The sequence below is a fragment of the Gossypium hirsutum genome, chromosome A04 (assembly GCF_007990345.1).
Source record: "Gossypium hirsutum isolate 1008001.06 chromosome A04, Gossypium_hirsutum_v2.1, whole genome shotgun sequence".
Classification (NCBI taxonomy): domain Eukaryota; kingdom Viridiplantae; phylum Streptophyta; class Magnoliopsida; order Malvales; family Malvaceae; genus Gossypium; species Gossypium hirsutum.
Window position 1 is genome coordinate 7,641,469 of NC_053427.1, and position 26,562 is coordinate 7,668,030.

At 35.5% G+C, this 26,562-nt stretch overlaps 4 protein-coding genes across 4 annotated transcripts; all 4 read left to right on the forward strand.

Moving 5' to 3' along the window:
- The first annotated feature begins 12,778 nt into the window (after positions 1 to 12,778).
- On the forward strand, positions 12,779 to 14,756 carry LOC107948682 (UPF0481 protein At3g47200). Its single transcript, XM_016883309.2, has one exon. The coding sequence runs from the start codon at positions 13,193 to 13,195 to the stop codon at positions 14,687 to 14,689; it is 1,497 nt and encodes a 498-aa protein (XP_016738798.2). The 5' UTR covers positions 12,779 to 13,192; the 3' UTR covers positions 14,690 to 14,756.
- Positions 14,757 to 19,358: 4,602 nt separating this feature from the next.
- On the forward strand, positions 19,359 to 20,228 carry LOC121227905 (uncharacterized). The gene is made up of 2 exons (XM_041110837.1): positions 19,359 to 19,779; positions 19,968 to 20,228. The coding sequence occupies exons 1-2, from the start codon at positions 19,437 to 19,439 to the stop codon at positions 19,979 to 19,981; spliced, it is 357 nt and encodes a 118-aa protein (XP_040966771.1). The 5' UTR covers positions 19,359 to 19,436; the 3' UTR covers positions 19,982 to 20,228.
- Positions 20,229 to 23,183: 2,955 nt separating this feature from the next.
- Positions 23,184 to 24,521, forward strand: LOC107949340 (probable disease resistance protein At1g52660). The gene is made up of 2 exons (XM_016884044.2): positions 23,184 to 23,271; positions 23,657 to 24,521. Exon 2 carries the CDS (start codon positions 23,667 to 23,669, stop codon positions 24,519 to 24,521), a length of 855 nt encoding a protein of 284 aa, XP_016739533.2. The 5' UTR covers positions 23,184 to 23,271; positions 23,657 to 23,666.
- A 3-nt stretch (positions 24,522 to 24,524) lies between these two features.
- LOC107947972 (disease resistance protein At4g27190) lies at positions 24,525 to 26,562 on the forward strand. The gene is made up of 2 exons (XM_041111147.1): positions 24,525 to 25,848; positions 25,988 to 26,562. Exons 1-2 carry the CDS (start codon positions 24,525 to 24,527, stop codon positions 26,560 to 26,562), a joined length of 1,899 nt encoding a protein of 632 aa, XP_040967081.1.

Genomic DNA, 26,562 nt, shown 5'->3' on the forward strand with positions numbered 1-26,562 from the left:
TAAATCTTAATTTAAACACTAAAAATTCAACAATATTACCTTCAAACATTAAAATGTATAATTTTTACTAAGTATCACATTGAAAAAAAGACAAACACTACATTAAAAAAATGTTAAACCCAAGTATAAATAATAAATTAAGCCTAAAAAATTATATTTATTTTTAAATTTAATGATAATTTTTTAGAGGTGGTTTTGATAAAAAATTGTTAAATATATCTTATTTTAATATATTATTTAATGAAAGTGTTTTAAAAATATTTATTAATTTTAATATTGAATTTTATAGTTGCGAAAATATATTAAAATGCTAAATACAATATCTAAAATTACCGTAATTGATACTAAACTAGTTAATTTTCAAATAAAAAATAGTTAAATTTAAATTTAATATGCACAATTAAATTATATTTTTTATAAAATTAGAAAATGCTTTAATGATTTTCATCTTTTATAATAATTTAAATAAATATTGCTAAATTATTGTTTCTTTTATTTTAAAAAATAACGAGTAATATATTTATAAAATATGTAGTTCAATATATTTTAAATTTAATAATAGTATGAGTGATGCAATAATAATTAAAAAACATGATAAGTAGTTTAATATTATTTTAAAGTACAAAATATGTAATTAAATTTGGGAAATAAAAAAGATGGGAAAAAAAGGAGGAGTTATGTTAGAACATTCCCAATCTCTTTTGTTGGGTGACTTTGGCCATTTGCTGGCCGGCACCACACACCGAAATTTTTTTTTAATCAGATAAATGGGTGTTGGCCATCAGTGAGCCAACATCAATTTTTTTTAAAAAAAATACATGGATATTAGTCATCTAGTGTCTAAAACCTAGATAATTATTTTTTTAATAGTAAAAATAATGGTGCTGGCCATATAGTTTCAGTAACCCAATTTTATTGGTCATTTCAGGTCATTTGGATGAATATTTTGGACAGAATCAATTTTATAAATAATAATTTTTTTGGGTTAGATAAGTAAAATAGGGCTATTTTACTAAATTGACCCAAAAAATTTTAATATTTATAAAAATGACCCAGGATGGGAAAATAAGGAGGGGTTATATTGCAATATTCCTAAACTCTTTTGTTGGGCGACTTTGGCCGTTTGTTGGCCGGCACCACATACCCCAAAAAAATATTTTTTTTATCAGATAAAAGGGAGTCGACCATCAGTGTGCTAGCACCCAAAAAATTTAGAAAAAATACATGAGTACCAGCCATCTAGTGTCCAAAACTTCAAAAAACAGTTTAATAGAAAAAATAGTGGTGCCAGTCATCTAGTTTTCATAACTCAATTTCACTGTTTATTTCAAGTTATTTGAATAAATGTTTTTGAATAAAATTATTTTTGTAAATATTAAATTTTTTTAGGTTAGATGGGTAAAATAGCTTCGTGTTTTTTTATTCACTTTCTTCTTATTATTAATTACTAGTCATTAAATACGCTTAAAAAACTTATATAGACACATACAATTGTTGAGAAAAATCAATCTCAAATACTAAAGTTGTACCAAAATTGTCAACGTTAAGGGCAGAAAAGAAAACAAGGGAAAAAAATAAATGTCATTTAATTCTGTTCTGCAGTACAACGAAAGTGGCAGGCGAGGCTATTAATATTGACTCAGAATTTTGCTTGCTTTTATTTTCACTTTCTTCTTCTTATTATTTACTAGTTTTTTTCACAAGAATTTACTATTTTGAATATATTAAATACATAAATTTCGTGAGAAAAAATATTAAAATTTAAATTGTAATTTCCTAAATTTGATCTAAACGTTACAATCAGATTATGAAGATTACATTAACTATCGAAATAACCCAGTAAAACAATAATAGTAGAAGAACTTAGATCAAATCGAATACATTCAAATTTTATTCTCATTCTCATTGCTTATTTTGAAAGAAAACAAATGACTAAGAGGTAGAAGTAGGCAATGAATTAGATCATGATGAAAGGGTCTGTTAAGATTCTTCGAATCTTCTACAAATACAAATCCCGTTTGAATTAGTGAGAGATAAACAACTATAATATCTCCAAGGGTGGTGATAGAAACTGAATTACGGAGCGATTGATGCCATAATAGAAACTAAACAAATTCTGAAGACAAATATCTAAAGGTAATACTCTGTATTTCTTAGCTACTTCATTCAGTACATAGGCATAGTTTATATACACTGTAGACACTCAATTTTGCCCGAGCCCAGAAATAAGTCCAAAAATAAAAATAATAAACCCAAAAAAAAACGAAGTCCAAGTTCAGTCCAGAATTACAAATATAATTTGGCCCAATGGCCCATTACTTGAAAAGATTTAAGGTCCATCTACAAGTTTGACTCATATGAAAATATAATCTTCAATGATATGCAATCTTAGATATGATTGCAATCTTAGATATGATAATCTTAGATATGATTGCAATCTTAGATATGATATATAATCTTAGAAGATATGATTTTGTAATCTTGGAGATTTAATTTGTAGATATCCTTTAATCTTAACCGTTGATGTAATTGATCTGTACCGTTGGATTTGAGGAGGCTCAACTATAAATAGAGGCCTCTCCCTTCATTATAAATCACTTGAGTTTTGGGAAGCAATAAGAATTCTTGAGAGCATTCACTCAAATTTCTCTCCCTCTTGCGTTCTTACTCTCTGTGGTTTGTTCTTATTTTATTCTTTGTCTATCTTAGTTTTTCAACCCTTTTTTATTTTAATTTCTTCATTTTTCAAATATGTATATTTATTCTTATCTTTTATACATTTGATTATGTATTTTATATATTATAATATTTAACCTTTTTATATAGTTTATTTTCAAATATATATTTTCTATGCATGTATATATATATTATATTATCATTTCATGTATTTTGAACTATTGCATTATATTTTTATAATTTGTAAATGTTTTATTTATTCATTTTTTTAGTGTATGTCATTTATCTTATTTGTGCATAGTTTCATTTTTTTATATGCTATGTTTAATTATTTCTTTTATGTGCTATTTTATGATATATATTGTTGTATAATTTTTGCATGTATTATGTTTTTCTTTTAGTTTACTCATGTTTTTATTCATTTATTATCTTATATTTACCCTAGTATGATTTTTTTATTAAACGTATGTTCATGTTATTTAGTTTTGTCTTAATGATATTATTTATGTTTGTATGGAAATGTTAGAATATTTTGTACATCTATGCTTCATGATGCATTAATATGTCATCCTAAAACATCATTTAAAATAATATTCCAAGGTTTTTTTTTTAAAAAATAAAAGGCAATGCTTGATGTTTGGAAACTTCGAGAAAAGTAGTGCCCTAACTTATTGGGTTGTAAATTTTCTCGTTGAGTTCGAATAGTCAAGTACCCTTCTAAATTTTTTAAGATTTTTAAAATACGAGCAACTGTCTTGGAATTTCAAAGCGTTGTATCCTAACTTATTGGATATGGCGTTTTGTCGTTTCGAGATAAGGATCTCAAAAGAAAAAGGGGCTAACTTAGTGTCAATATTTTGATAAAGTGAATCTCAATTTTCAAAATCAAAATATTTTAAAGAGGATTGCATCTTAAAATTTTTAAATTTCCGACCTTAAAGACATTTGATAATTAATTAGGTACCAATTTTTGGGCGTTACGAGGGTGCTAATCCTTCCTCGAACGTAACCGACTCCCGAACCCGTTCTTTTATTTCGTAGACCAAAACTGATGATTTTAAAACAAAATGTTTTAAAGGTGATCCAATCACACCTAAAAAGATTGGTGGCGACTCCCGTTTTTGATTTTAAAGTCGATTCACATTTTCCAAAACTCGATTTAAAAAATGGTTTCGACAGCTTGGCGACTCCGCTGGGGACTAATAAGAGAGTCAAGCCGTGTAATTGATTATCTCTTGTCTTAATGTCGGAAATTAAAAATTTTAAAATTTAATCCTCTTTGCAGTACATTTGTTTGTATTATTGCATATGTTGCTATATTCTGATACGCATTGCATTTGCATGACCGTTGTGGTCACACCCTTAAGTGGAAGTGAGAAGCTACGCCTTTGTGAGGTTTTCGCCTCCGTGCAGGATAGTGGATCACTTTCGGGATACATCCATACCTATGGTTTCGTGAGATTTTCATCTCCGTGTAGCCATAGGGAAATGAATTCCCCTGAACTGAACTCGATTCAAATGAGCCTATAATGGGTGAGGATCGAGGAATCTACTAGTTTGGGTACCTCAAACTTTAGAAACAAACCACATATAGGAAAACCGTAAGAGCTCAACCTAGATAGAATTATACCGTAATTATTACCGTTGCAGGTTATCTTTGAGTTTATTGTTATCATGTGATACTAACTATTTCCTTTCTTTTGTTGCATATCATTTCGCATTTAAAAGGTATCGATTTTCGGTCAGTTTCTAAGTTAGAGAGTTTTATTATGGAGAACGGACTTCTTGATAGAGTGGAAGACAACGCTAACGTCCATATATGGTCACAGCAAACTCAGTTAGTAAAGAAAAATAGTCTAGCCATGGGATATGTGTCAGAGTTGTCAGACTACATTCGTATCAGCGTCACACAGGATAATCAGTATGAGTTAAAGGAAATATGGGATCAATGGGGTAGCAAAGCCAAGCAGTTGTTCTACAACAACCTTGGGGATTTGCAGTACTTGCTTGACTTGGGAATAGACAAGAATTTGTTTCGGGCCATCACTCAGTATAGGAATCTTGAATACAGTTGCTTTACGCCGATATGGTACCCGTGGTGGAGGAATATTCAGTTTTGTGGTGTTGTCCTATGATTCAAGTTGATAAAGTTTACTCAATGGCTGACTGTATTCCAACTTTTGTGAGGAAGTTGATGAACGTCATGGGGAGAGGGAGTGAGCTAAAATAGAAAGAGCGGGAGGGAAAAGGGCCAGTCTTGGAATTCCCACTTCTTTCGCCACTGGTGCATCTCAATGTTGTTTCCAATCAAAGCAGAATTGGATACGAGGAAGATTGTTCGATACCCTATGGCAAGGCGTGCTGCAGGAACTAATGGGCAGAAGGTAATGTACTCACCAATCATTTCAAGGTGAACAAGAAGAGTATTGATGGACACTTCTACCTTTACAACATTTCTCTTTCATAAGAAGATGGTCAATGGTAAGAGTGTTGAAGGAAAGTGATCGACAGAATGCATGGACCTACAAAAGTGAGTTGGATGGAAAAATTAAGCCTATGATGGTAAAAGGCTTATTTACTATAGGACCGCTACCAAACAACAAGCATGAGTTTACTCTGTTGTACCTATCAGAGACAATGGAAATGCAAGCCTTGATGGCCTGCCCAAATGGACGCAAAAGAAAGAGATTAAAGAAGACCATATCATTTAAAGACCTTTAAAGTAGAGATTAGCTATGCTGAGAAGATACCCATGTAAGCATTTCAAAATGCTTTGCATGGACAGGAATCTGAAAGCTCTCAAGAAACATTGAAGGTGCTGGATATCATTTTAAGGCAGCATGCTGAGAAGTAGGAATGCCTACTTGTTCGCCAATCTTCCTTTCAATATAATCGGAATAACCTTACAAACACTGGATGAGGTGTCCATGGCTGTAGGGATTATCTCATGGGTAAAGCTATAGCTCAAATTCGAGATGGTAGTAAATTATTTACGGACCCTGAAGGTACAAGTTGATACATTGAGCGCGAAATACAAGCTACAGCTAGATCGTGGTCAAGAGTTAGCTCTGTTGTTTAGGAGAGTTAAAGCTTTGGTCCATAGGGCGAAGGCGTATTTGTAATCCATTCATATGTAAAGATATTCTTTTTCTAAATAAAATTTTCTAAATTAAATTGAATCGAGATCGATGCCTTTTTGCATTCATGCATTTGCATCACATTGCATCATATGCATTTAAAATTTTAGAGAGCCCTGATTAGTTAAAATTATTATAGTAAGGGCTAACCTAGAATCTACACATCCTTAACGGTACCCGCACTAAGACTAAGAATATTGATCAGAGATTTGAGCAATTTCAGAAGGAAATGCAAGACCAGTTGCAAGAGCAGTTGGTGAAGATGCAGAAGGATATGAGAGAACAGATGCTAGAGTCCTAAAGGAATATGATGGCTAAAATGACTCAGCTGCTGAGAGCCACTGATAAGGGAAAAACCCCTATGGCTATCATTGGACAGGATGGCGAGGATCACCCTCTAGGTTTTACCCCACCCCATGTGCCAGCACAAGCTGAGGTACCCCCTAGGAGGCCATCAGTCACTATAAGGCCACAACATGAGTCGGTCGATACCGGAATCCCTATGAATTTCCCAACTAGTTTGGGACTTAATTTGGGAGATAACTCTGCTAATCCTATCACCCCTGACCTTGATGTGGTTGAAAAAGAAATAATAGCAATGGAATCCTCGAAACAATTGGAGGATCGCTGCAAATGGTTGGAAGAAAAGTTTCGTGTTTTAAAGGGTGCTAGTAGTCATCATGGGATTGACGCTAAGGATTTGAGCTTAGTCCCAGATCTGGTGCTTCCCCATAAATTTAAAATGCCGGAGTTCGAGAAGTATAATGGGGCTACTTGTCCGGAGGCCCATATTACTATGTTTTGTAGAAGGATGATAGGCTATGTAAATAATGATCAATTGTTGATCCATTGTTTCCAAGATAGTTTGGTTGGGGCAGCGGCTAGGTGGTACAATCAGTTGAGCCGTGCCAGAATTAGTTCATGGAGAGATCTTGCGCAGGCCTTCATGCAGCAATATAATCATGTGACTGACATGACTCCTGATAGGATTACGCTGCAGAACATAGAGAAGAAGCCTAATGAGAATTTTAGGCAATATGCACAAAGATGGAGGGAGGTTGCTATGCAAGTTCAACCACCGCTCTTGGAAAAGGAGACTACTATGTTGTTCATCAATACTTTGAAAGCTCCATTCATTACTCACATGATTGGAAGTACCACCAAAAGCTTTGTTGACATAGTCATGGCAGGTGAAATGATCGAAAATGCCATAAGAGGTGGCAAAATCGAAGGGGAAGCTACTAAGAGGCCCATTCTCAAGAAAAAAGAGAATGAAGTGAATAATACGAGTACATATAACAAAGGGTACTCAAAAGCCATTACTGTCAGCCAACCTAGAGTAACCACTGTGGGGCAACAGGGTTCGACAAGGCAGGAATCGGACACAAGGCAAAACTCTAAAAAGTTTCAATTTACGCCAATCCCAATGTCGTATAAGGAAGTATATCAAAGTTTATTTAACGCGCATGTGGTCTCTCCGTTTTATATAGAACCGTTGCAGCCCCCATACCCCAAATGGTATGATTCAAACGCTCATTGTGATTACCATGCGGGAGTACCGGGGCATTCAATAGAAAATTGCACTGCTTTCAAGAAGACAGTTGAAAGACTTATCAGGATGGGGATTGTGAAGTTTGATGATACCCCTGGTACAAAGAGCCCATTACCAAACCTTGGTGACAAAGGGGTAAGTGCAATTGATTGAAGGATTGTGAGAAGGTTCAATGGAGGATATTGCAGAAATAATAACCCCATTGAAGATGAAATGAAGAGGGTTGATGATTAAGAAAAAAAATCTGTTGGGCATTAGCTTTTACATATTAGGGAGTGTTTTGAATAATGAAACCGCGGAAGTAATTCTTGTATTTTTAGGACTAATTTGAGTAATACTCAAAACATGCTTGTTGCCTTAAGCCTAGAGGCAATAAGAATCCTTTTGTGAAATAGGCTTGTGTCCGAAATTTTTATTTCAATAAAATGTATCTTTGGAATACGATATTCTTTTATTCTTACCATGTATAAATTCTTTTATCCTCTAGACTTTCTTTCAAACATTTTTTATGTTCATACCTATAACAATCATTCTTTGAATCATTTATTCTTTGGAATATTCCTTTGAATCCACAATGGGTCCCCAAATATCAATGATATGAGCAATGCTGCTGTTGACTCAGAATTTCCTTTTTGAGTGAGATGTGTGCTTTGGGGGATCTCAGAACTTTGAAGATAACATAGATTATAACCTATCTCCTGATTTGTTAAGAATGGTTGAATAAAGATGAAAATAGATCCTACTTTACAAAGGGTCAGTGGATATTATTGAAGTCTAGCTCATCACAAAAATAAAATAAGACATTTTCGAGAATTCAAGGGTCTTTTTGCACGATCATATCAAGGACATGTTTGGGCTATCGAGACGCGAGTATGTCAAAAGCTTAAAAGAGAGCCATAGGACGTATGTAGGAGTTTACAATGGTAAGACTAAATATGAGGTTTGAGTATTGTTGGTTCACCATGGAAGGGGATCGCATGAGCTATGCTATAAAGGACGAATTACAAGAGACAAGGGTTACGTGACTTCTTCATTTCCTTCATATATGGGGCATGCATGTTATGAGGCCAGTTGACATCAAGTTATCAAGAGGGTGAATGTTGCTTTTTATGCCAATATTGCAAAGTCAACAGTCACCAAATTTCAAAAAGAAAAAGAAAAAAAAGAAAGAAATTTTTCAAAGAATGCCAAAAATGATCATGTTCAATAAATTCACAACTGTAAAACAACAAAATTTACAGTCTGTTCAAAGATCAAATGGCATATTACAGTACAGCAAAGGATGCTAAAAAGAAAAAGCACAAAAAGAAAGAAAATAACAAAAATTATTGAAGGTGACCTAGACTTGCAAGGATTGGCATGAGAAGCTATCACTTACCCTCTATGCTTACAATGACTAGGACTTTCGCTGGGGCAACACTTTTCCATTTAGTTTATAGAATAGATGTGGTTCTGCCTATTGAGATTCCTTTTCAAACTTTAATTTAGTCAGGAGTCAGATGAAGTTGAAAGAAAGGGCTTGAAAGTATGCACAGTCAGAAACGAATGAGGCTGATTCATGATGGACTTGATATTGAGGAAGATCCTTTCTATTCAAAAGGATTTCAAATGAAGGAGAATGCCAAAATGAGGAAGGACCTTATGTAGGGTTTTCCGCAGAGGAGCATTGAGTTTGACTGAGATAAATTCTTGCAAACTCGGATTCAGATATCTAAAAGAGGAGGGGCCAAGGTGAAAACCCGCAAAGGGCACTTTGTGACCTTCAAAGAAAAAATAAAAAATAAAAAAAATAAAGAGAAAAAGAAAAAGAAAAAGGAAAAAGAAAAAAGGAAAAAAGAAAATGGAGAGGCCAAGGTGAAAACCCGCAAAGGGCGCTTTGAGACCAAAGGGGTTTTGAGTTGAAAACCCGAAAAGGGCGGCTCAAATTTCGATCAAAGTGGGGCGAATGGTAGTCTCGCTATACCTAAATTGACAAAGAAGAAGTATGTTATGACTTGGGGCATCGACAAAGTACTCCGGATCCCTTAAACACATATTGAACTCAAAATGGTCCTCAAGAGGTTGGTACAACAAAGTTCAGGCTGCGACATCTGGGGCACCTAATTTTCATCTTACCTATTTTTGAAGTTGCTAACTTTAATTACTTTATTCTTTCCAAGATACGCCCTAATTAGTTTCTTGGCTATCTTTGATTAATTATCTCGAGCTATGCTCCTAATTAATTTCTTTCTCGTCCATTATTGTGACCTTTTTCAAGCATTTTATATTGAAGTATCAATTAATGGACTGATAATATTTTCACAAAAGAAGTTTTATATATTACTCTGGAAGTTTCTAGATAATACAAGAAACTGAAACGGGACATTTGTTTAAAGGATTCCTGTGTGTAGAAGTTAGAGGTACTTAAAGAAATTAAGATTACTTCTGTTGTCCCAAACGGTGGGATAAATTAAGCAAAGTATTGACCCTAAGAGAGGGTCATTTCACAAATATCTCCAGTGGGTCGTAACATTTGGGGAATGGTACAATGGACCAAATTGATGGGAGAAATACAAAACACACAAGTAGAGTATGATTGATACGTCGAGAACAACGAAGTGGAAATCTCGATAGATGAATGAGTGATAACATATGAAATAGGAATCATTCTTATGACATTTATTGCATCATAGTATGTTTAATTAGGAAAGCATTTGACTCATTTCAATCATGGCATCCTAATCATTAAGCATAAGCATTCTACAGGTTATGTCCTCTAGGGGACAATGTAGATCGAAAATTTCAGCGTGGCATTCCTCAGTTTGCAGGAAGCAGGTTGAAGATTTCAACATGGCGTCCTTGAGTTTGCAAGGAGCAGGTCGAAGAAAGCAGATCTTGACTTTCTGAGTTCGCAGTAAAGCAGATCAAAGATATCAGCATGACATTTCTGAATTTGCAAGAAGCAGGTTGAAGATATCAGCATGGCATCCTTGAGTTTGCAAGGAGCAGGTTGAAGAAAGCAGATCTTGACTTCCTGAGTTTGCAGTGAAGTAGATCAAAAATTTCAGTATGGCGTCCCTGAGTTTGCAGGAAGCAGGTTGAAGATTTCAGCATGGCGTCCTTGAGTTTGCAAGGAGCAGGTTGAAGAAAGCAGATCTTGACTTCCTGAGTTCACAGTAAAGCAGATCGAAGATATCAGCATGGCGTTCCTGAGTTTGCAGGAAGCAGGTTGAAGATTTCAGCATGGCGTCCTTGAGTTTGCAAGGGGCAGGTTGAAGAAAGCAGATTTTGACTTCCTGAGTTCGCAGTGAAGCAGGTCGAAGATATTAGCATGGCGTTCCTGAGTTTGCAGGGAGCAGGTTAAAGATTTCATCATGGCGTCCTTGAGTTTGCAAGGAGCAGGGTGAAGAATGCAGATCTTGACTTCCTGAGTTTGTAGTGAAGCAGATCGAAAATTTCAGCATGGCATCCCTGTGCTTACAGGGAACACGTTGAAGATAACAGATTTGGCATCCCTATGCTTACAGGGAACTGATCGAAGACATAGGTGATTTGGCTTTCACGTGCTTACGTTAAAGCAAATCTAAGATGATTTGGCATCTCTGTATTGTCAGGGAACAAATTGAAGAAGTTAATTTGGCATCTCTGTGTTTGATAGAGAGCAGATTGAAGATATCAACATAACAATCCTGAGTTTGCAAGGAGCAGATTAAGGACCATGAAGTCTGAAGCTGGCAAGCCCGGGCAAAATTGGTCATTTTATAGTCTTTGCTCTATTCCTGTTACACAGCAATGAGCAAAGAGGGGCAGCTGTAAACATTCAATTTTGCCCGGACCCAGAAATAAGTCCAAAAATAAAAATAATAAACCCAAAAAAAAAACGAAGTCTAAGTTCAGTCCAGAATTACAAATATAATTTGGCCCGATCAGAATGGCCCATTACTTGAAAAGATTTAAGGTCCATCTGCAAGTTTGACTCATATGGAAATATAATCTTCAATGATATGCAATCTTAGATGTGATATGCAATCTTAGATATGATATAATCTTCGATATGATTGCAATCTTAGATATGATACAATCTTAGATATGATTGCAATCTTAGATATGATATATAATCTTAGAAGATATGATTTTGTAATCTTGGAGATTTAATTTGTAGATATCCTTTAATCTTAACCGTTGATGTAATTGATCTGTACCGTTGGATTTGAGGAGGCTCAACTATAAATAGAGGCCTCTCCCTTCATTGTAAATCACTTGAGTTTTGGGAAGCAATAAGAATTCTTGAGAGCATTCACTCAAATTTCTCTCCCTCTTGCGTTCTTACTCTCTGTGGTTTGTTCTTATTTTATTCTTTGTCTATCTTAGTTTTTCAACCTTTTTTATTTTAATTTCTTCATTTTTCAACTATTTATTTATTCTTATCTTTTATACATTTGATTATATATTTTATATATTATAATATTTAACCTTTTTATATAGTTTATTTTCAAATATATATTTTATATGCATGTATATATATTATATTATCATTTCATGTATTTTGAACTATTGCATTATATTTTTATAATTTGTAAATGTTTTATTTATTCATTTTTTTAGTGTATGTCATTTATCTTATTTGTGCATAGTTTCATTTTTTTTATATGTTATGTTTAATTATTTCTTTTTTGTGCTATTTTATGATATATATTGTTGTATAATTTTTGCATGTATTATGTTTTTCTCTTAGTTTACTCATGTTTTTATTTGTTTATTATCTTATATTTACCCTAGTATGATTTTTTTTATTAAACGCATGTTCATGTTATTTAGTTTTGTGTTAATGATATTATTTATGTTTGTATGGAAATGTTAGAATATTTTGTATATCTATGCTTCATGATGCATTAATATGTCATCCTAAAACATCATTAAAATAATATTCCAAGGTTTTTTTTTAAAAAATAAAAGGCAATGCTTGATGTTTGGAAACTTCGAGAAAAGTAGTGCCCTAACTTATTGGGTTGCAACTTTTCTCGTTGAGTTCGAATAGTCAAGTACCCTTCTAAATTTTTTAAGATTTTTAAAATACGAGCAACTGTCTTGGAATTTCAAAGCGTTGTATCCTAACTTATTGGATGTGGCGTTTTGTCGTTTCGAGATAGGGATCTCAAAAAAAAAGGGGCTAACTTAGTGTCAATATTTTGATACAAGTGAATCTCAATTTTCAAAATCAAAATATTTTAAAGAGGATTGCATCTTAAAATTTTTAAATTTCCGACCTTAAAGACATTTGATAATTAATTAGGTACCAATTTTTGGGCGTTACGAGGGTGCTAATCCTTCCTCGAACGTAACCAACTCCCAAACCCGTTCTTTTATTTCGTAGACCAAAACTAATGATTTTAAAACAAAATGTTTTAAAGGTGATCCAATCACACCTAAAAAGATTGGTGGCGACTCCCGTTTTTGTTTTTAAAGTCGACTCCCATTTTCCAAAACTCGATTTAAAAAATGGTTTCGACATACACAAACAGAGAGATGTAAATGCTGTTAACAACCCTTAACAATAAAACTAATTTATCAACTGCCTAACCACCTTATTGAAACGTGTGTATTATTTACATACTGTAACAGGTGGAAATGCCTACCACCCAACTTCTGAAATAATGGTGTACCAACCCCGCTCTAAACCAAGCATAGGAGCCATTGCAATAACTGTTGCTTTTGCACACTTGTTGAGGATAGATTCAATTAATAGACAACTTAACCTTACTGTTTAAGAGTTGAACTATTCTTCCTTGTCAATTTTATCCTAAGTGACTCAGTTACTCTTTTTCTTGTAACATCTTCACATCTGGAAATGAGAAACTGCTCCCTTACAAGGTTGCTTTTGCACAAGACAAGCAGAACCTTTCATGACACTGCCAAAGCTTGGAATCAACAAAATTTATCAAAGTGGAAAGCCACATTGGAGGAGGAGTTGGCAATTAATGTTCCCAATGATAGAGAAAATGCGTGCATATACAACGTCCCCGTTAACATGCGTAAGGTGCAACCCGACGCCTATGCTCCCACTATCATCTCAATCGGTCCTTGCCATCTTGGACATGAAAGGTTACAAGCAATGGAAGAGCTAAAATGGAAATTCTTTCACCGCCTCTTTCGTCCAAAACAGCCTAATGGGGTGGAACTAGACCCAGCGATGAAAGCCATGGAAGATTTGGAGCAGGATGCTCGTAGATGCTACTGGGACAATGCTGAACAACATAGTAAGGATAAATTTGTTAGGATGATGCTGGTTGATGGCTGCTTCATTGTGGAGCTCTTGAGAGAGTTGAAGCACAACAACTTTCAGTGTGCTCCCTCTGTTCAAAGGTGGATGCTGCCTACTCTTCGTCGGGATCTGATCATGCTTGAAAACCAGCTTCCTCTTTTTGTTTTGCAGAAATTGTTTGAGCTGACCAAAAGATCAGATGAATCAAGCACTTGCTTGGAACAGCTTGCCCTTTGTTTTTTCAATCCTCTATTGCAGTCTCAAAGGGATGTGCGGGCCATGAATGCACAAGGAATTCAGAACACGTTGCATTTTCTTGACCTTTTCAGGCAAAGTATCCTCCCATTTCCTATAAACTTATCACAAGGACTAAAAAGTATCAAGACGAGCGGTTCGAGCAATGCAGCAGAAGAGGGGATTGACATGGTGCGGTCCATGACGGAGCTAATGGAAGCTGGTGTCGTGATTGAGAAAGCTGTTAATTGTCCTCCACTAGATGTAAGCTCTGAGGGGAGGTGGCTAAAAGTCCCTCCTCTCTACGTCGATGATCACAAGGGAACCCTGTTTCGAAACATGGTGGCCTATGAACAATGCCATCCCAAGTGCAAACCTTATGTCACATCGTATTTGTTCTTTTTCGATGGTTTGATTAACTCAGCTGAAGATGTGGGATTTCTTCACCACAAAGGAGTTCTTCACCATTGTTTAGGTAGCAACAAAGAAGTGGCAAAACTTTTGAATGGACTGTGCAAGGAAATAGCAATGGATTGTGGGGAGTCTTATTTATGCAAAGTAGTACACGATATGAACACTTATTGCAATGGCTCCTATGCTTGGTTTAGAGCGGGGTTGGTACACCATTATTTCAGAAGTTGGGTGGTAGGCATCTCCACCCTTGGAGCTATTATAGTTGTTTATCTCTCACTAATTCAAACGGGATTTACATTTGTAAAAGATCCAAAGAATCTTAGCAGACCCTTTCATCATGACCTAATTCATTGCCTACTTCTACCTCTTAGTCATTTGTTTTCTTTCAAAATAAGTGATGAGAATGAGAATAACATTTGGATTTATTCGATTTGATCTGAGTTCTTCTACTATTATTGTTATTGTATCATATCTCAAATGTACAATACAATAACTTTTTTTACATCTCTCTCTTAAGTTAATCACATTAGTTAATCTTAAAGGATTTGAATTTTTCTTACAAAATACCTAAACTATTCATAACTTATTATTGACTGATATATGATAACTTGAAAAACAGAAAATCCTAACTTGTTGGTATGGCATTAATTTGATTTTTTTTAGTTGATTTTGTGGACATCATATAAACTTATAAATCAAGAGAAATGCTTGTGACAAATCAAGAGAAACTTATAAATCAGTTATAGTCAAGGGAGTCAGCTTCACTGCTTCATTTTCAGTTCTAATCTCTCAAGACTTTTCTAAGTTAGATAATTTGTGCTTCCCATTCTTTGATCCTTAAATATGCAATTCAGCTCATTGGAAAATTTGTTTGCTTATTATCAACTCATGACATCATTTCCTTTGCTTTTACCTAATGACATCTACCACGAACCTGGCAGCCGAGACCATAAATATTGACTCAGAATTTTGCTTGCTTTTCTTTTCACTTTTTTCTTCTTATTAAATATTTATTTAGTTAGTAAGGAAGTTGTTAATTTGATTTGAGCTCAATTGAGTTTTAATTTTCAATCTGAGTTCAGTTGAATTATAATATCTCCAAAATATCAACACTTTAACACAACTTACCTCAACAATTTATATAATATATACAAGTGTACACTCAACACAATATATTAGTTTTAATTTAGTAACATAATAAGTCATTCTTATGCGCTGCTTTCACATACTTTCCCATTATTATTTGTTACAATTGAGCACCAAGATCACTTCAATACTTGTTAGTATTGTCCAGAATTAATGCAATGGACATTTTGTAAGCAGATCAAATTGTTTATTACCAAAGTGAGTATCAAGTATTGAATTATTATTACAAGTTTAAAGCTGAGTTAGATTGTGCCCCATTTACTAGTTTTGTATGAACTAATAGACCTCCTCGTTAACCAAACTAAGACACACATACAACTGTTGAGAAAAATCAATCTCAAATACTACAGTTGTACCAAAAATGACAACATTAATGGCAGACCAGGAAACAGAGGGAAAAAAAGATGTCATTTAATTCAGTTCTGCAGTTGAGGAACGTACCACGAATGTGGCAGCCGAGACTATTAATATTGACTAAGAATTTTGCTTGTTTTTATTAGGCTATTTTACCTATCTAATCCAAAAAAAATTAACATTTATAAAATTAACCCTATTCAAAACATTCATTTAAATAAACCTGAAATGACAAGTAAAATTGGGTTATTGGAATTAGATGGCCGGTGCCATTATTTTTCTATTAAAAAAATAATTTTTGGGGTTTTGGACACTAAATGGCTAGTACCCATGTATTGCAACATAACCTCTTCTTGTTTTCCCATTTTTTTTAATGTTGCAATATTCCCAATCTCCCTTTGTTGGGTGACTTTGGCCATTTGTTGGCCGGCACCACACACTCAAAAAAATATATTTTTTAATCAAATAAAGGGGAGTCGGCTATCAGTGTGCCAATACTCCAAAAAAATTTAAAAAATACATGGGTGCCGACCATCTAGTGTCTAAAATTCCAAAAAGAATTTTTTTAATAGAAAAAATAGTGGTGCCGGTTATATAATTCTCATAAGTCAATTCTACTGTTCATTTTAAGTCATTTGAGTGAATGTTTTTGAATCAGAGTTATTTTTGTAAATATTAATTTTTTTAAGTTTATTATTAATTACTATAAGCTTAAAAAACTTGTTGAGAAAAATCAATCTCAAATACTATAGTTGTACCAAAGATGTCAACGTTAAGGGCAGACAAGAAAACAAGGGAAAAAAAAGATGTATGTCATTTAATTCAGTTCTGTAGTTGTAGTGCGTACAACGAAAGTGGCAGGCGAGGCTATTAATATTGACTCAGAATTTTGCTTGCTTTTATTTTCACTTTCTTCTTCTTATTATTTACTAGTTTTCCTCACAAGAATTTACTATTTATATAAATTAAATACATAAATTTTGTGAGAAAAATATTAAAATTTAAATTGTAATCTCCTAAATTCGATCTAAATGTTACAATTAAATTGTGAAGATTATATTGACCATCGAAATGACCTAGTAAAGCAATCGAATTTTTTAAAGCAATCTCTTAAAAAAATATTTGTTTGTTTTAGAAGGAAAATTAGGAAGTTAACTCTTTCTGACAAAACTTACGAGTTACAACAATAAATTTCGGTAATTCAATTAACCTACCGAAATATTTTGATTTGGTTAATGTATTTAAAAAAAATTTAATTCAGTTAACGATTAAAATTATTTACATTTTAAATAATTTGATTCAGTTAATTATTTGAGTATCCCTATTCACCACTATTCTATGGCACATGCATAGGCAAAATATAGTTTGCTCATTACTTGTTCATAGCTTCCTTGCTCATTACATGCAAATGCAAAAGATTGATCCACCAACAACGTGCCATAATTTAAAACAAATTTAAAATTTTTAATAATGTATTTTTAAAAATAATTATTTAAAATGTTGTTAAATCAATTTATAATTTATAACTAAAATATTTTTTTTTGTGTGATCAGGATTAAACAACTCTAATTTTTATTCTTAATTATAGAAACAATTAAATTTCTTCCAAAAATAATTGTAAAAATTAAAATTAGTGTTAAAATGTTGTTAGTTGTTTAGCAATAGAATTAAAATATTTTAAAACAAATATTAAAAATCAAAAATAATTTCAAGCACAAATGTGAAAAAAATTCATTGGGACATTCCATTTCCCACATTCTACCCTTTACATATGTTTCAACCCACATAAAATATTATATTCCTTAGCAAATTAAGAAGAAAAAAACCAATGTAGTAACCAAAACCAAAATACTCATATTTTATTATCTAATAGTTAATAGTGTAACTTTGGTAAAATAAGACATTTGCTACTATGTTCTACCAGTGTCGCGTGCCATATTGATAATACCAAACTAAAATGTGATGACTTAAAATTTTCAAGGACTTTATATGCAAATTTCTCATTTTGATTGGCTGCTGGAACTAAGCTCTATGAGTGTTGCGGATAGTGTAGCGGCACAAAATTTTAAATAGGGTTAATTTCTTTGAAAACCCCTATTGTTTATTATTTTATTTTTCCTCCCCTTCAACACCAAAATACAATAGACTTCTTATCAATTAGTCCACTTCAAATTATGTTTGGCATAACAATTAACACTATTGATAATAATTTTATATTATATTTAATAAATTATAAATTTAACTAATAATTATAATTTATATATAGTAAAACTTTTATAAAGTTTTTATAATTATAATTTCATACTATGCCGTATATCAAATTGATAATAAGAGTAATTATAATGACATCTGTAATGGCAGACAGCAAAGAAAAAAGCTAAAAGAAAAAGTTATAAAAATAGGATTTCTTACTAATAATTCTGCCTTTGTGGAACCTACAACTGGCTTCATAATTTCCCTGTTTTTATCTTCACTCTCTTCTTATTTCTTACCCACAACATTCTTTCTTCTCACTGCTTTTAATTTGTTTCCATCTCCAAGGTCTATCACTAATTTTTATTAGTATAACTAAGTAACAGTTAGTTAGTTATCAGTTGTTAGTAGTTAGTTAGATGGTTAGTCGGTTAAACCTATTGCTATAAATGTGTGTACTGCACGTATGATTCAGATAAGTTCAATGATAACAATGCTTGTTTTGTGAATATCATAATATGGTATCAGTTTTTCTTTCTTTTTTGGTAGATCTTTGAGGGCCTGTGTTCTTATGGCATTTCCTACCAGTCCGTCTCCTGTGCATTCTGATACGCTTGGAATGGCATCTAATGTCTCTGAAGCTGCTATTGACAGCCGATTTATTACTGTCAAGAAGATTAATATTTTGCTTGATGATACTAATTACTTGCTATGGCGTCAGCAGGTGATTTTGGCAGTTAAAACTCACAATCTACAACAGTTTCTTGATTCTAGTACGACTCCTCCTCCTAGACAGATTCTGAGTGAAGATGGTGTTCTTCAGGATAATCTTGCTTTTTCAAGATTTCAACAGCAAGATTGTGCTTTAGCCTCTTGGCTGTTGTCGTCCGTTAGTGCAGCTGTCTTACCGCATCTCATTGGATTGGAATCTTGTGCTCAAATATGGAATGCAGTTGTTGCGGTGTATGGTAGCAAAACCACCTCGCGATTAATGTCCTATCGCAGAGCTCTCCATTCTCAGCGAAAAGGTGAGCTATCCATGAAAGATTACTTGATGAAAATTAAAAACTATTCTGATAGTCTTGCTAGCTGTGGTGAGGTAATTAGTGATCAAGAATATATCACTGCCGTTCTTAATGGTTTACCACCGGACTATGAAGCAATTTTTGCTATTATTACTGCTAGCCAAGTACCTTACAGTATACAAGGAGTAACTACGATCTTGCTTGATGCTGAAGCTAGACAAAATGTTGTTGTGAGTGAAACTCCCAGCTCTGTTAATCTTGTATCTCATCAAGAGTCAACCTCGGTGCCTGAGACTGTCAATACACCCAACTATCGTCCCTCATCAAATGGTAGAAGTAGAGGGCGTGGTCGCTCATTTGGATCCCGTATACAGTGTCAATTGTGTGGTAAGTCAGGCCATCTTGTTGATCGGTGCTATCATCGATTTGATGCATCGTATAAAAATATTGGTTCTAGACCTTCTATGATTCCTCAAGCAAATATTAGTATGTTTGGACATGGTGTTGCAACTGCCTCTTGGCCACCATCTGTACCTACTGCCTATGTGTGCCCAGTTCAAGTCCATCACCGGGGGTCGGGTCCATCTGTCTCAACTGTTAATTGGAATAATCCATTTGATGCATCTGCTTCATTGCACTCTGGTATGTCTCCCAATATATCTTTTAATACAGCTTCAATGCCGCAAGCCTATGTTGCAACTCCTGCAACGGTAGCAGATAATACGTGGTATCCCGACTCTGGGGCTACACATCATCTGACGAATTCAGCATCATCCTTAGGAGAACCTTTGGCTTATAACGGTCCAGGTAAAGTGTATGTGGGCAATGGTACTGCTCTACCAGTTCTGTCTATGGGTCAGTCCACACTGTCTACTTCATCTCGACCTTTATATATGAAGTCACTGTTACATGTGCCTGGTATTACTAAAAATTTGCTATCTGTATCTAAATTCACAAAGGATAATCAAGTAATGGTTGAGTTTTATCCTACTCAGTGTCAGGTTCGTGATCTCAAGACTAAGCAAGTTCTCCTGAGTGGTTCAGTGCATGACGGGCTATACAAGTTACATTTAAAGGGTTCGGGTGCATCAATGACAGCTGATAGTCCTTCTCAATGTTTTACTGCTAGTACAATGATCCCGTTAACTGTGTGGCATTCTAGATTAGGACATCCATGTGATGTAACTCTCAAGAAGGCTTTAAATCATTGTAACATTCAGTTTGAAACTAATAAAAATGTTTCTTGTTGTGTTGCATGTCACTTGGGTAAAGAGCGTAAGCAGCCTTTTTCTTGATCCTTGACTGAGTATACTGCACCTTTACAGCTCGTTGTGGCTGAAGTCTGGGGGCCAGCTCCAGTTGTGTCAAATGGATTTCGATACTATGTTGCATTTACTGATGCTTACTCCAGGCATACCTGGCTTTATTTCTTGCAGAAAAAGTCCGAGGTTCTTACTGTATTCCCACTATTTCATCGTCAGGCTGAACGTGTCTTGGGGTGTAAACTTAAAATGTTACAGACAGATGGTGGAGGTGAGTTTCGCGCCTTGAAGCCGTATGTGTCTCAACAAGGAATTATACAGCGGTTTACCTGCCCGTATACATCACCACAAAATGGTCTTGTTGAGCGTAAGCATCGCCAGATCGTTGAAATTGGGTTGTCCATGTTGGCGCATGCAGCTATGCCAGTCACTTACTGGAATGATGCATTCAGTAGTGCTGTTTATTTTATTAACAGGTTGCCTACGTCTTCCCTTGGCATTTCACCTTATGAAAAGCTGTTTCAGACTAAACCAAACTACTTGTTCCTCAGAGTGTTTGGTTGCCTCTGTTTTCCTTGTCTTCGACCATTCAACACGACCAAACTGCAATATCGGTCAACACCGTGCACGTACTTAGGGTATTCTCCAAGTCAGAAAAGGTACCGTTGTCAGGCTGCTGATGGGAGGATTTATGTCTCTAGACATGTCACATTTCATGAGCATGAGTTTCCTTTTTCAACTCTCAACTGTAAAGTGAAAGGAGCTATACCTAATGCCACTCAAGCAAGCTCTAAGCTTGTCGTGGTACAGCCGAATTCAACAAGTAAAGGAACTGGTCTTAGACGACGTCCGGATGTTCAGTTGGCTCGTGATCAAGGTGTCTCGACTTCTAGTCAAAGTCAGCCCGTACAGGTATCATGTGACCAGGCTGGGTCAAATTTGTCTGGTTCAAATTCTTGTGAACAGGCTGGGTCAAGTTTGTCTGGTTCAAATTCATCCAGCTCTACTAGTAGGCCCGTCTCTATGGAATTTCAGAATCTCCCAGTCAACACTCATGCGATGACGACTCGCAGCAGGGCCGGAATTTTTAAACCGAAGGTCTACGTGAGCAAGGTTGATGGCTTGGTGAATAACTCACCAACTGATATCCATGATGCTATGCAATATGATTGTTGGCGAGGAGCTATTCAAAATGAGCTGCAAGCACTTATTCACAACAAGACATGGGAACTTTGTCCTATGCCTGCTAACAGGAAAATCATAGGGTGCAAGTGGCTGTTTAAAGTGAAGCATAAAGCTGATGGGACGATTGAGAGATATAAGGCCAGACTAGTGGCAAAGGGGTTTTCTCAACATGCAGGTTTTGATTTTAGAGACACTTTTAGCCCGGTGGTTAAGGCGACTACTATCCGAACAGTTCTCGCCATAGCAGTTATGAAGGGATGGCCCTTAAGGCAAGTTGATGTGAACAACGCATTTCTCAATGGAAATTTGACAGAAGAAATCTATATGGATCAACCACCAGGATTTGAAGTTGTCGGTGCCAATGGTCAGAAGCTGGTCTGTCATTTGACTAAGGCCTTTTATGGTCTTAAGCAAGCTCCCCGAGCATGGTTTCAGACCTTGAAACAGTACCTTGTAAACCAACTTGGTTTTCGAGCATCACAAGCTGACTCTTCTTTATTCATTCGAGGGTCTACTGATAATCTAGTATTACTCATGGTATACGTAGATGATATAGTGGTGACCGGTAGTTCAGTTACTGAAATTGACAAGGTGGTGCGTAAGTTGCATGAAAAGTTCGCACTTAAAGATATGGGCAGGCTCAATTATTTTCTGGACATTGAGGTACAACACACAAGTCAAGGCTTACATCTAACTCAGAAGAAATATGCTGCAGAAATTCTAACTAAAACAGGCATGTTGGGTGCGTCATCTACACCTACTCCCATGGTGAGTTCTTCAAAGCTTGTTGCTTCAAATGGTGATTCATTGTATGCAGATATTCATTTGTATCGTAGCACAGTTGGTATGCTTCAATATTTGTGTGTTACACGGCCGGATCTAGCCTTCTCGGTCAATAAGTTAAGTCAGTATATGAATGCTCCGAGTGAGGCTTATTGGAAGGCTGTTAAGCGAGTTTTGCGGTATCTTATAGGTACTATGAATTATGGGTTGTTCTTCAGACCAGGGAAGTTTCAATTAGTTTGCTATTCTGACGCCGACTGGGCTGCATCTGTTGATGATAGAAGGTCTACTTCTGGCTATGTAGTTTACTTGGGACAAAATCCGATTGCCTGGTGCTCCAAGAAGCAAGCAGTGGTCTCCAGGTCAACTTCTGAAGCTGAGTATCGAAGCCTGGCAAATTGTGTGTCGGAGTTACTTTGGATTAAACAGTTGATAAACGAGATTGGCATGGAAGTCTGTCAGGTACCAGTTGTATGGTGTGATAATACTTCTACCGTAAGCATGGCTGCAAATCCAACTCATCATGCTCGGATGAAGCATGTGGAGATTGATCATCATTTCATTCGGGAAAAAGTTCTGGATGGTATGCTTCAAGTTAGTTTTGTTCCATTAGCTAGTCAAATTGCTGATGTTCTCACCAAGGCTATTCCACCTAAGAAGTTTGCTGAGTTTCGACAAGGTCTGCAAGTTTGTGCTGCTGATGAATGTTTTTCAAACAAAGAGAACCAGAAGAATATTAGTATAACTAAGCAACAGTTAGTTAGTTATCAGTTGTTAGTAGTTAGTTAGATGGTTAGTCGGTTAAACCTATTGCTATAAATGTGTGTACTGCACGTATGATTCAGATAAGTTCAATGATAACAATGCTTGTTTTGTGAATATCATAATAATTTTCAAGCATCCAGTCAAGGTAATTTTCTATCATTTGCTTAATTTATGACATGTTTTTCTTTGCTTTTGATTATCTGCAACTGTTATTGCAGCTAGCTTTGTAAGATAGTCAACGAAGTCAACTTAACTGCTTCATTTTCAGTTCTAATCTCTCAACACTTTTCAGCCACTAAGTCAGGTAATAAGGCAATGATTTCCTCTACTGATTATCAACAGTATTAGATTTTAAGACAGGATAGCAGACTTAATCTATCATAGATAGAAATTAATACAAAAAGAGCTACCCAGAAGCAATATAATGTTGAAATCTCAAATTGTTGAACATTTTACCTCTTAATATTCTGTAATGAAATCTTGCACACTTGAATCTAGCATTTTATATGCATTGAGAGCTTGATTCTGGTGACCAGAATTTCATCATGTTTCTGTCTGCCACCCATCCATAGCTCCATCTAATTAACGCCATTGCTTGAAACTTGCATTTACACTGACATATCAATACTTCATCCAATACATTCACAGATTTTCATTATCTGCTACCGTTATATATGATTGCATTGCAGGGACATAGCAATGGAGTATGTAGAGCCTGTTGTTGGTATTGCAAATTGTCTTGGAACTCCTGTTTGTAAATACTTGCAATATCACAGAAAGATGAACGATTATGTGAGAAACTTCAAGAGGATGAGAGATGAATTGAATTGCAAAATGGAAGATATAGAGCTGCAATTGAAAGCAGAGCTTCTTCGTCCTCTGGGGAAGATACCAAAGAAGGGAGTTGAAAATTGGTTGAAAGATGTGAAAGAGATGATTAGGGAAGCACAAGTTGTTGAAAACAAAGTCAGGAACGGAAGATATCTCTGTCGTGCTTGCAACGGGAAGCTGGTTGATGAAAAGACTCGAGAAATGAAGGGATTTCTTGATAAAGCTCCTAATGCCTCTGAAGGTCTTGCCATGGATGGTCCAAGTGCTGGGTTGCCACTGCCAACATCAGAACTAGTTGGAGAGGAAGCTCTCAGAAATGAGATTTGGGCATGTTTGATGCAGGAGGAGGTGAGCAAGATTGGGGTTTGGGGGATGGGCGGTGTGGGTAAAACCACTATCATGAAGCACATCCACAATGATCTTTTAAAGCAACAAAGATTCGAAAGGGTAATCTGGGTTACCATATCAAAGGAGTTCAATGTAATGAAGGTACAAGATGATATTGCAGGTGCTTTGAAGTTGAAGGAAGATTGGCCCAGAGAAGGAGACATGCTCAGGCGAGCAGCAATATTGTCAGAAATGCTGAAGAACACAGGAAAGCATGTTCTAATCCTAGATGATGTGTGGGATAAAGTCTCTCTAGAGGAAGTTGGGATCCCCGAGCCGAGTGGCAGCAATGGCTGCAAATTGATGCTGACAACCCGTTCAGAGCATGTTTGCTAGTATATGGGTTGTAAGGTGATAAAAGTGAAGCCCCTTTCAGAAGAAGAGGCATTGATACTATTCTTGAATAAAGTTGGACCTAACATAGTTCAAAGTCCAACTATAATGCCTACTTTGAAGCTTGTTGTCAAGGAATGTGTGGGTTTACCTCTTACAATTGTTGTGGTAGCTGGTACCATGAAAGGAGAAGATAACCCTCTCATTTGGAAAAATGCACTCGAGGAATTGAAAGAGAGAATAGGGAAAGTGGAAGGAGTGGAAGCTGAGGTAATCGAGCGCTTGAAATTTAGCTTCGATCACTTAAAGGACAAGCAAGCGAAACATTGTTTTTTGTATTGTACAGTGTATCCCGAAGATTTTGAAATTGAAATGGATGAACTAATTGAGTGCTGGATTGAAGAGGGATTCATAGATGATATAGGTACAAGACAAGAAATGAAAGGCAAGGGCCTTACTATTTTGAAGAAGTTAGAAGATAATTGCTTGTTGGAAAATATTATCACTAAACTTGGTCGGTTTGGCGTAAAGATGCATGATGCAGTGAGAGACATGGCATTGTCGATCACAAGTATGAATCCTCGATATATAGTACAAGCAGGTTTGCAATTAAAAGAATTACCGAAAAGGGGGCAATGGAGTCCAGATATTGAGAAAGTATCGCTTATGCATAACTCCATAACGGAATTTCCCGCAGATATGCTTCCCACAAAATGTCAACTGCTCACAACCTTGTTATTGCGGGGGAACCCTGTAAAGGCGATACCATATTCTTTATTCATGAACATGCCTTGTCTTAGTGTGCTCAATTTGTCCTTTACAAAGATCGAGAGTTTACCAAATTCCATCTCTGAACTAAAGAACCTCACAACATTATTGCTTCGTGGCTGTGAAGAACTAAGAGGTCTGCCATGTCTTTCGATGCTTCAAGAATTGAAGAAGTTGGACCTTTTTAGGACTAAAATTGAGGAAGTCCCTGAAGGCATGGATATGCTGATAAAGCTAAGATACATTGATCTTGAAGTGCCCACTCTAAAACAGATACCCGCTGGACTTTTACCAAAACTCGTTCACCTTCAGCACTTGAGTTTTGATGTGAACAATGAAAAAATAAGTCTAAAAGCAGAGGAGATGGAACCATTGAAGAAGTTGGAGTGCTTTACTGGACGTTTCAAAGACATCAGTGAATTCAATAAGTTCATCTCCTCAATGCAACAAAGTAAGAAAAGTCTCATCAAGTACTATTTAGGGTTGGGCTCAGATTTAATTCCTATGTTTAAGACTCCTAAAATAGATAAAATAGTAACAATTGGAGTCCACAATTGGGAAGGTGAGTTAAATTATGCACCCAATTGAAATTCAAAAGTTGAATATTTTTAAGTGCGACTATTTGAGAAGCTTAGTCGATGATAATTCTTCCTTCAAAAATGTGATTGGCTTGAGGATGTTGCATATTATGTACTCTGAAGGGATAGAGTGTGTTGTTTCCTTGTCCTCTTTTGCCTCTTCTTCCGCTCATCCATTTCAGAGCCTCGAGGTGTTGGCTCTTTTTAATCTGCCAAAGTTGAATGCCCTTATTATGAAAGATGTAGAAACTGGTTCAGCAACAACATCACCATTGGCTCCGTCTGCCACCTTTTCCCATCTTAAGGAAATAACTATAGAGAGATGCTCAAGTATGAAGACGTTGCTTCCACATTGGTTGCTTCCAAACCTCCAAAACCTGGAAGAAATATCAGTAGATAGTTGTGATGAGTTAGTAGAAATATTGGGAGCAGCAACATCAGAAGTTGAAGAAAAAGGGAGTGATGCATTAATCAAATTCCATCTTCCCAAATTGAGAGAACTGAAATTGTGGGAATTACCAAATTTGAAGAGCATTTGCAGCAAAAGTGGAGTGATGGTTTGTGATTCTCTCCAAGTTATCGAAGTTGGAAATTGTGATAAACTAAAGAGAATTCCTCCATTTGTTCCCTTTGTTGGCAATGGGCAGCCATTTGCATATGCTCCACCTTCTCTTACCATCAGGTCATACGCAAAATAG

Bases quoted from the DNA above. Each gene is read 5' to 3' on its own strand.
- LOC107947972 (XM_041111147.1), top strand. From the start codon at position 24,525: ATGGGTTGTAAGGTGATAAAAGTGAAGCCCCTTTCAGAAGAAGAGGCA. The intron at 25,849-25,987 runs GTGAGTTAAATT...TGTACTCTGAAG, and splicing joins TGGAGTCCACAATTGGGAAG to GGATAGAGTGTGTTGTTTCC.
- LOC107949340 (XM_016884044.2), top strand. From the start codon at position 23,667: ATGGAGTATGTAGAGCCTGTTGTTGGTATTGCAAATTGTCTTGGAACT.
- LOC107948682 (XM_016883309.2), top strand. From the start codon at position 13,193: ATGAGAAACTGCTCCCTTACAAGGTTGCTTTTGCACAAGACAAGCAGA.
- LOC121227905 (XM_041110837.1), top strand. From the start codon at position 19,437: ATGATTCCTCAAGCAAATATTAGTATGTTTGGACATGGTGTTGCAACT.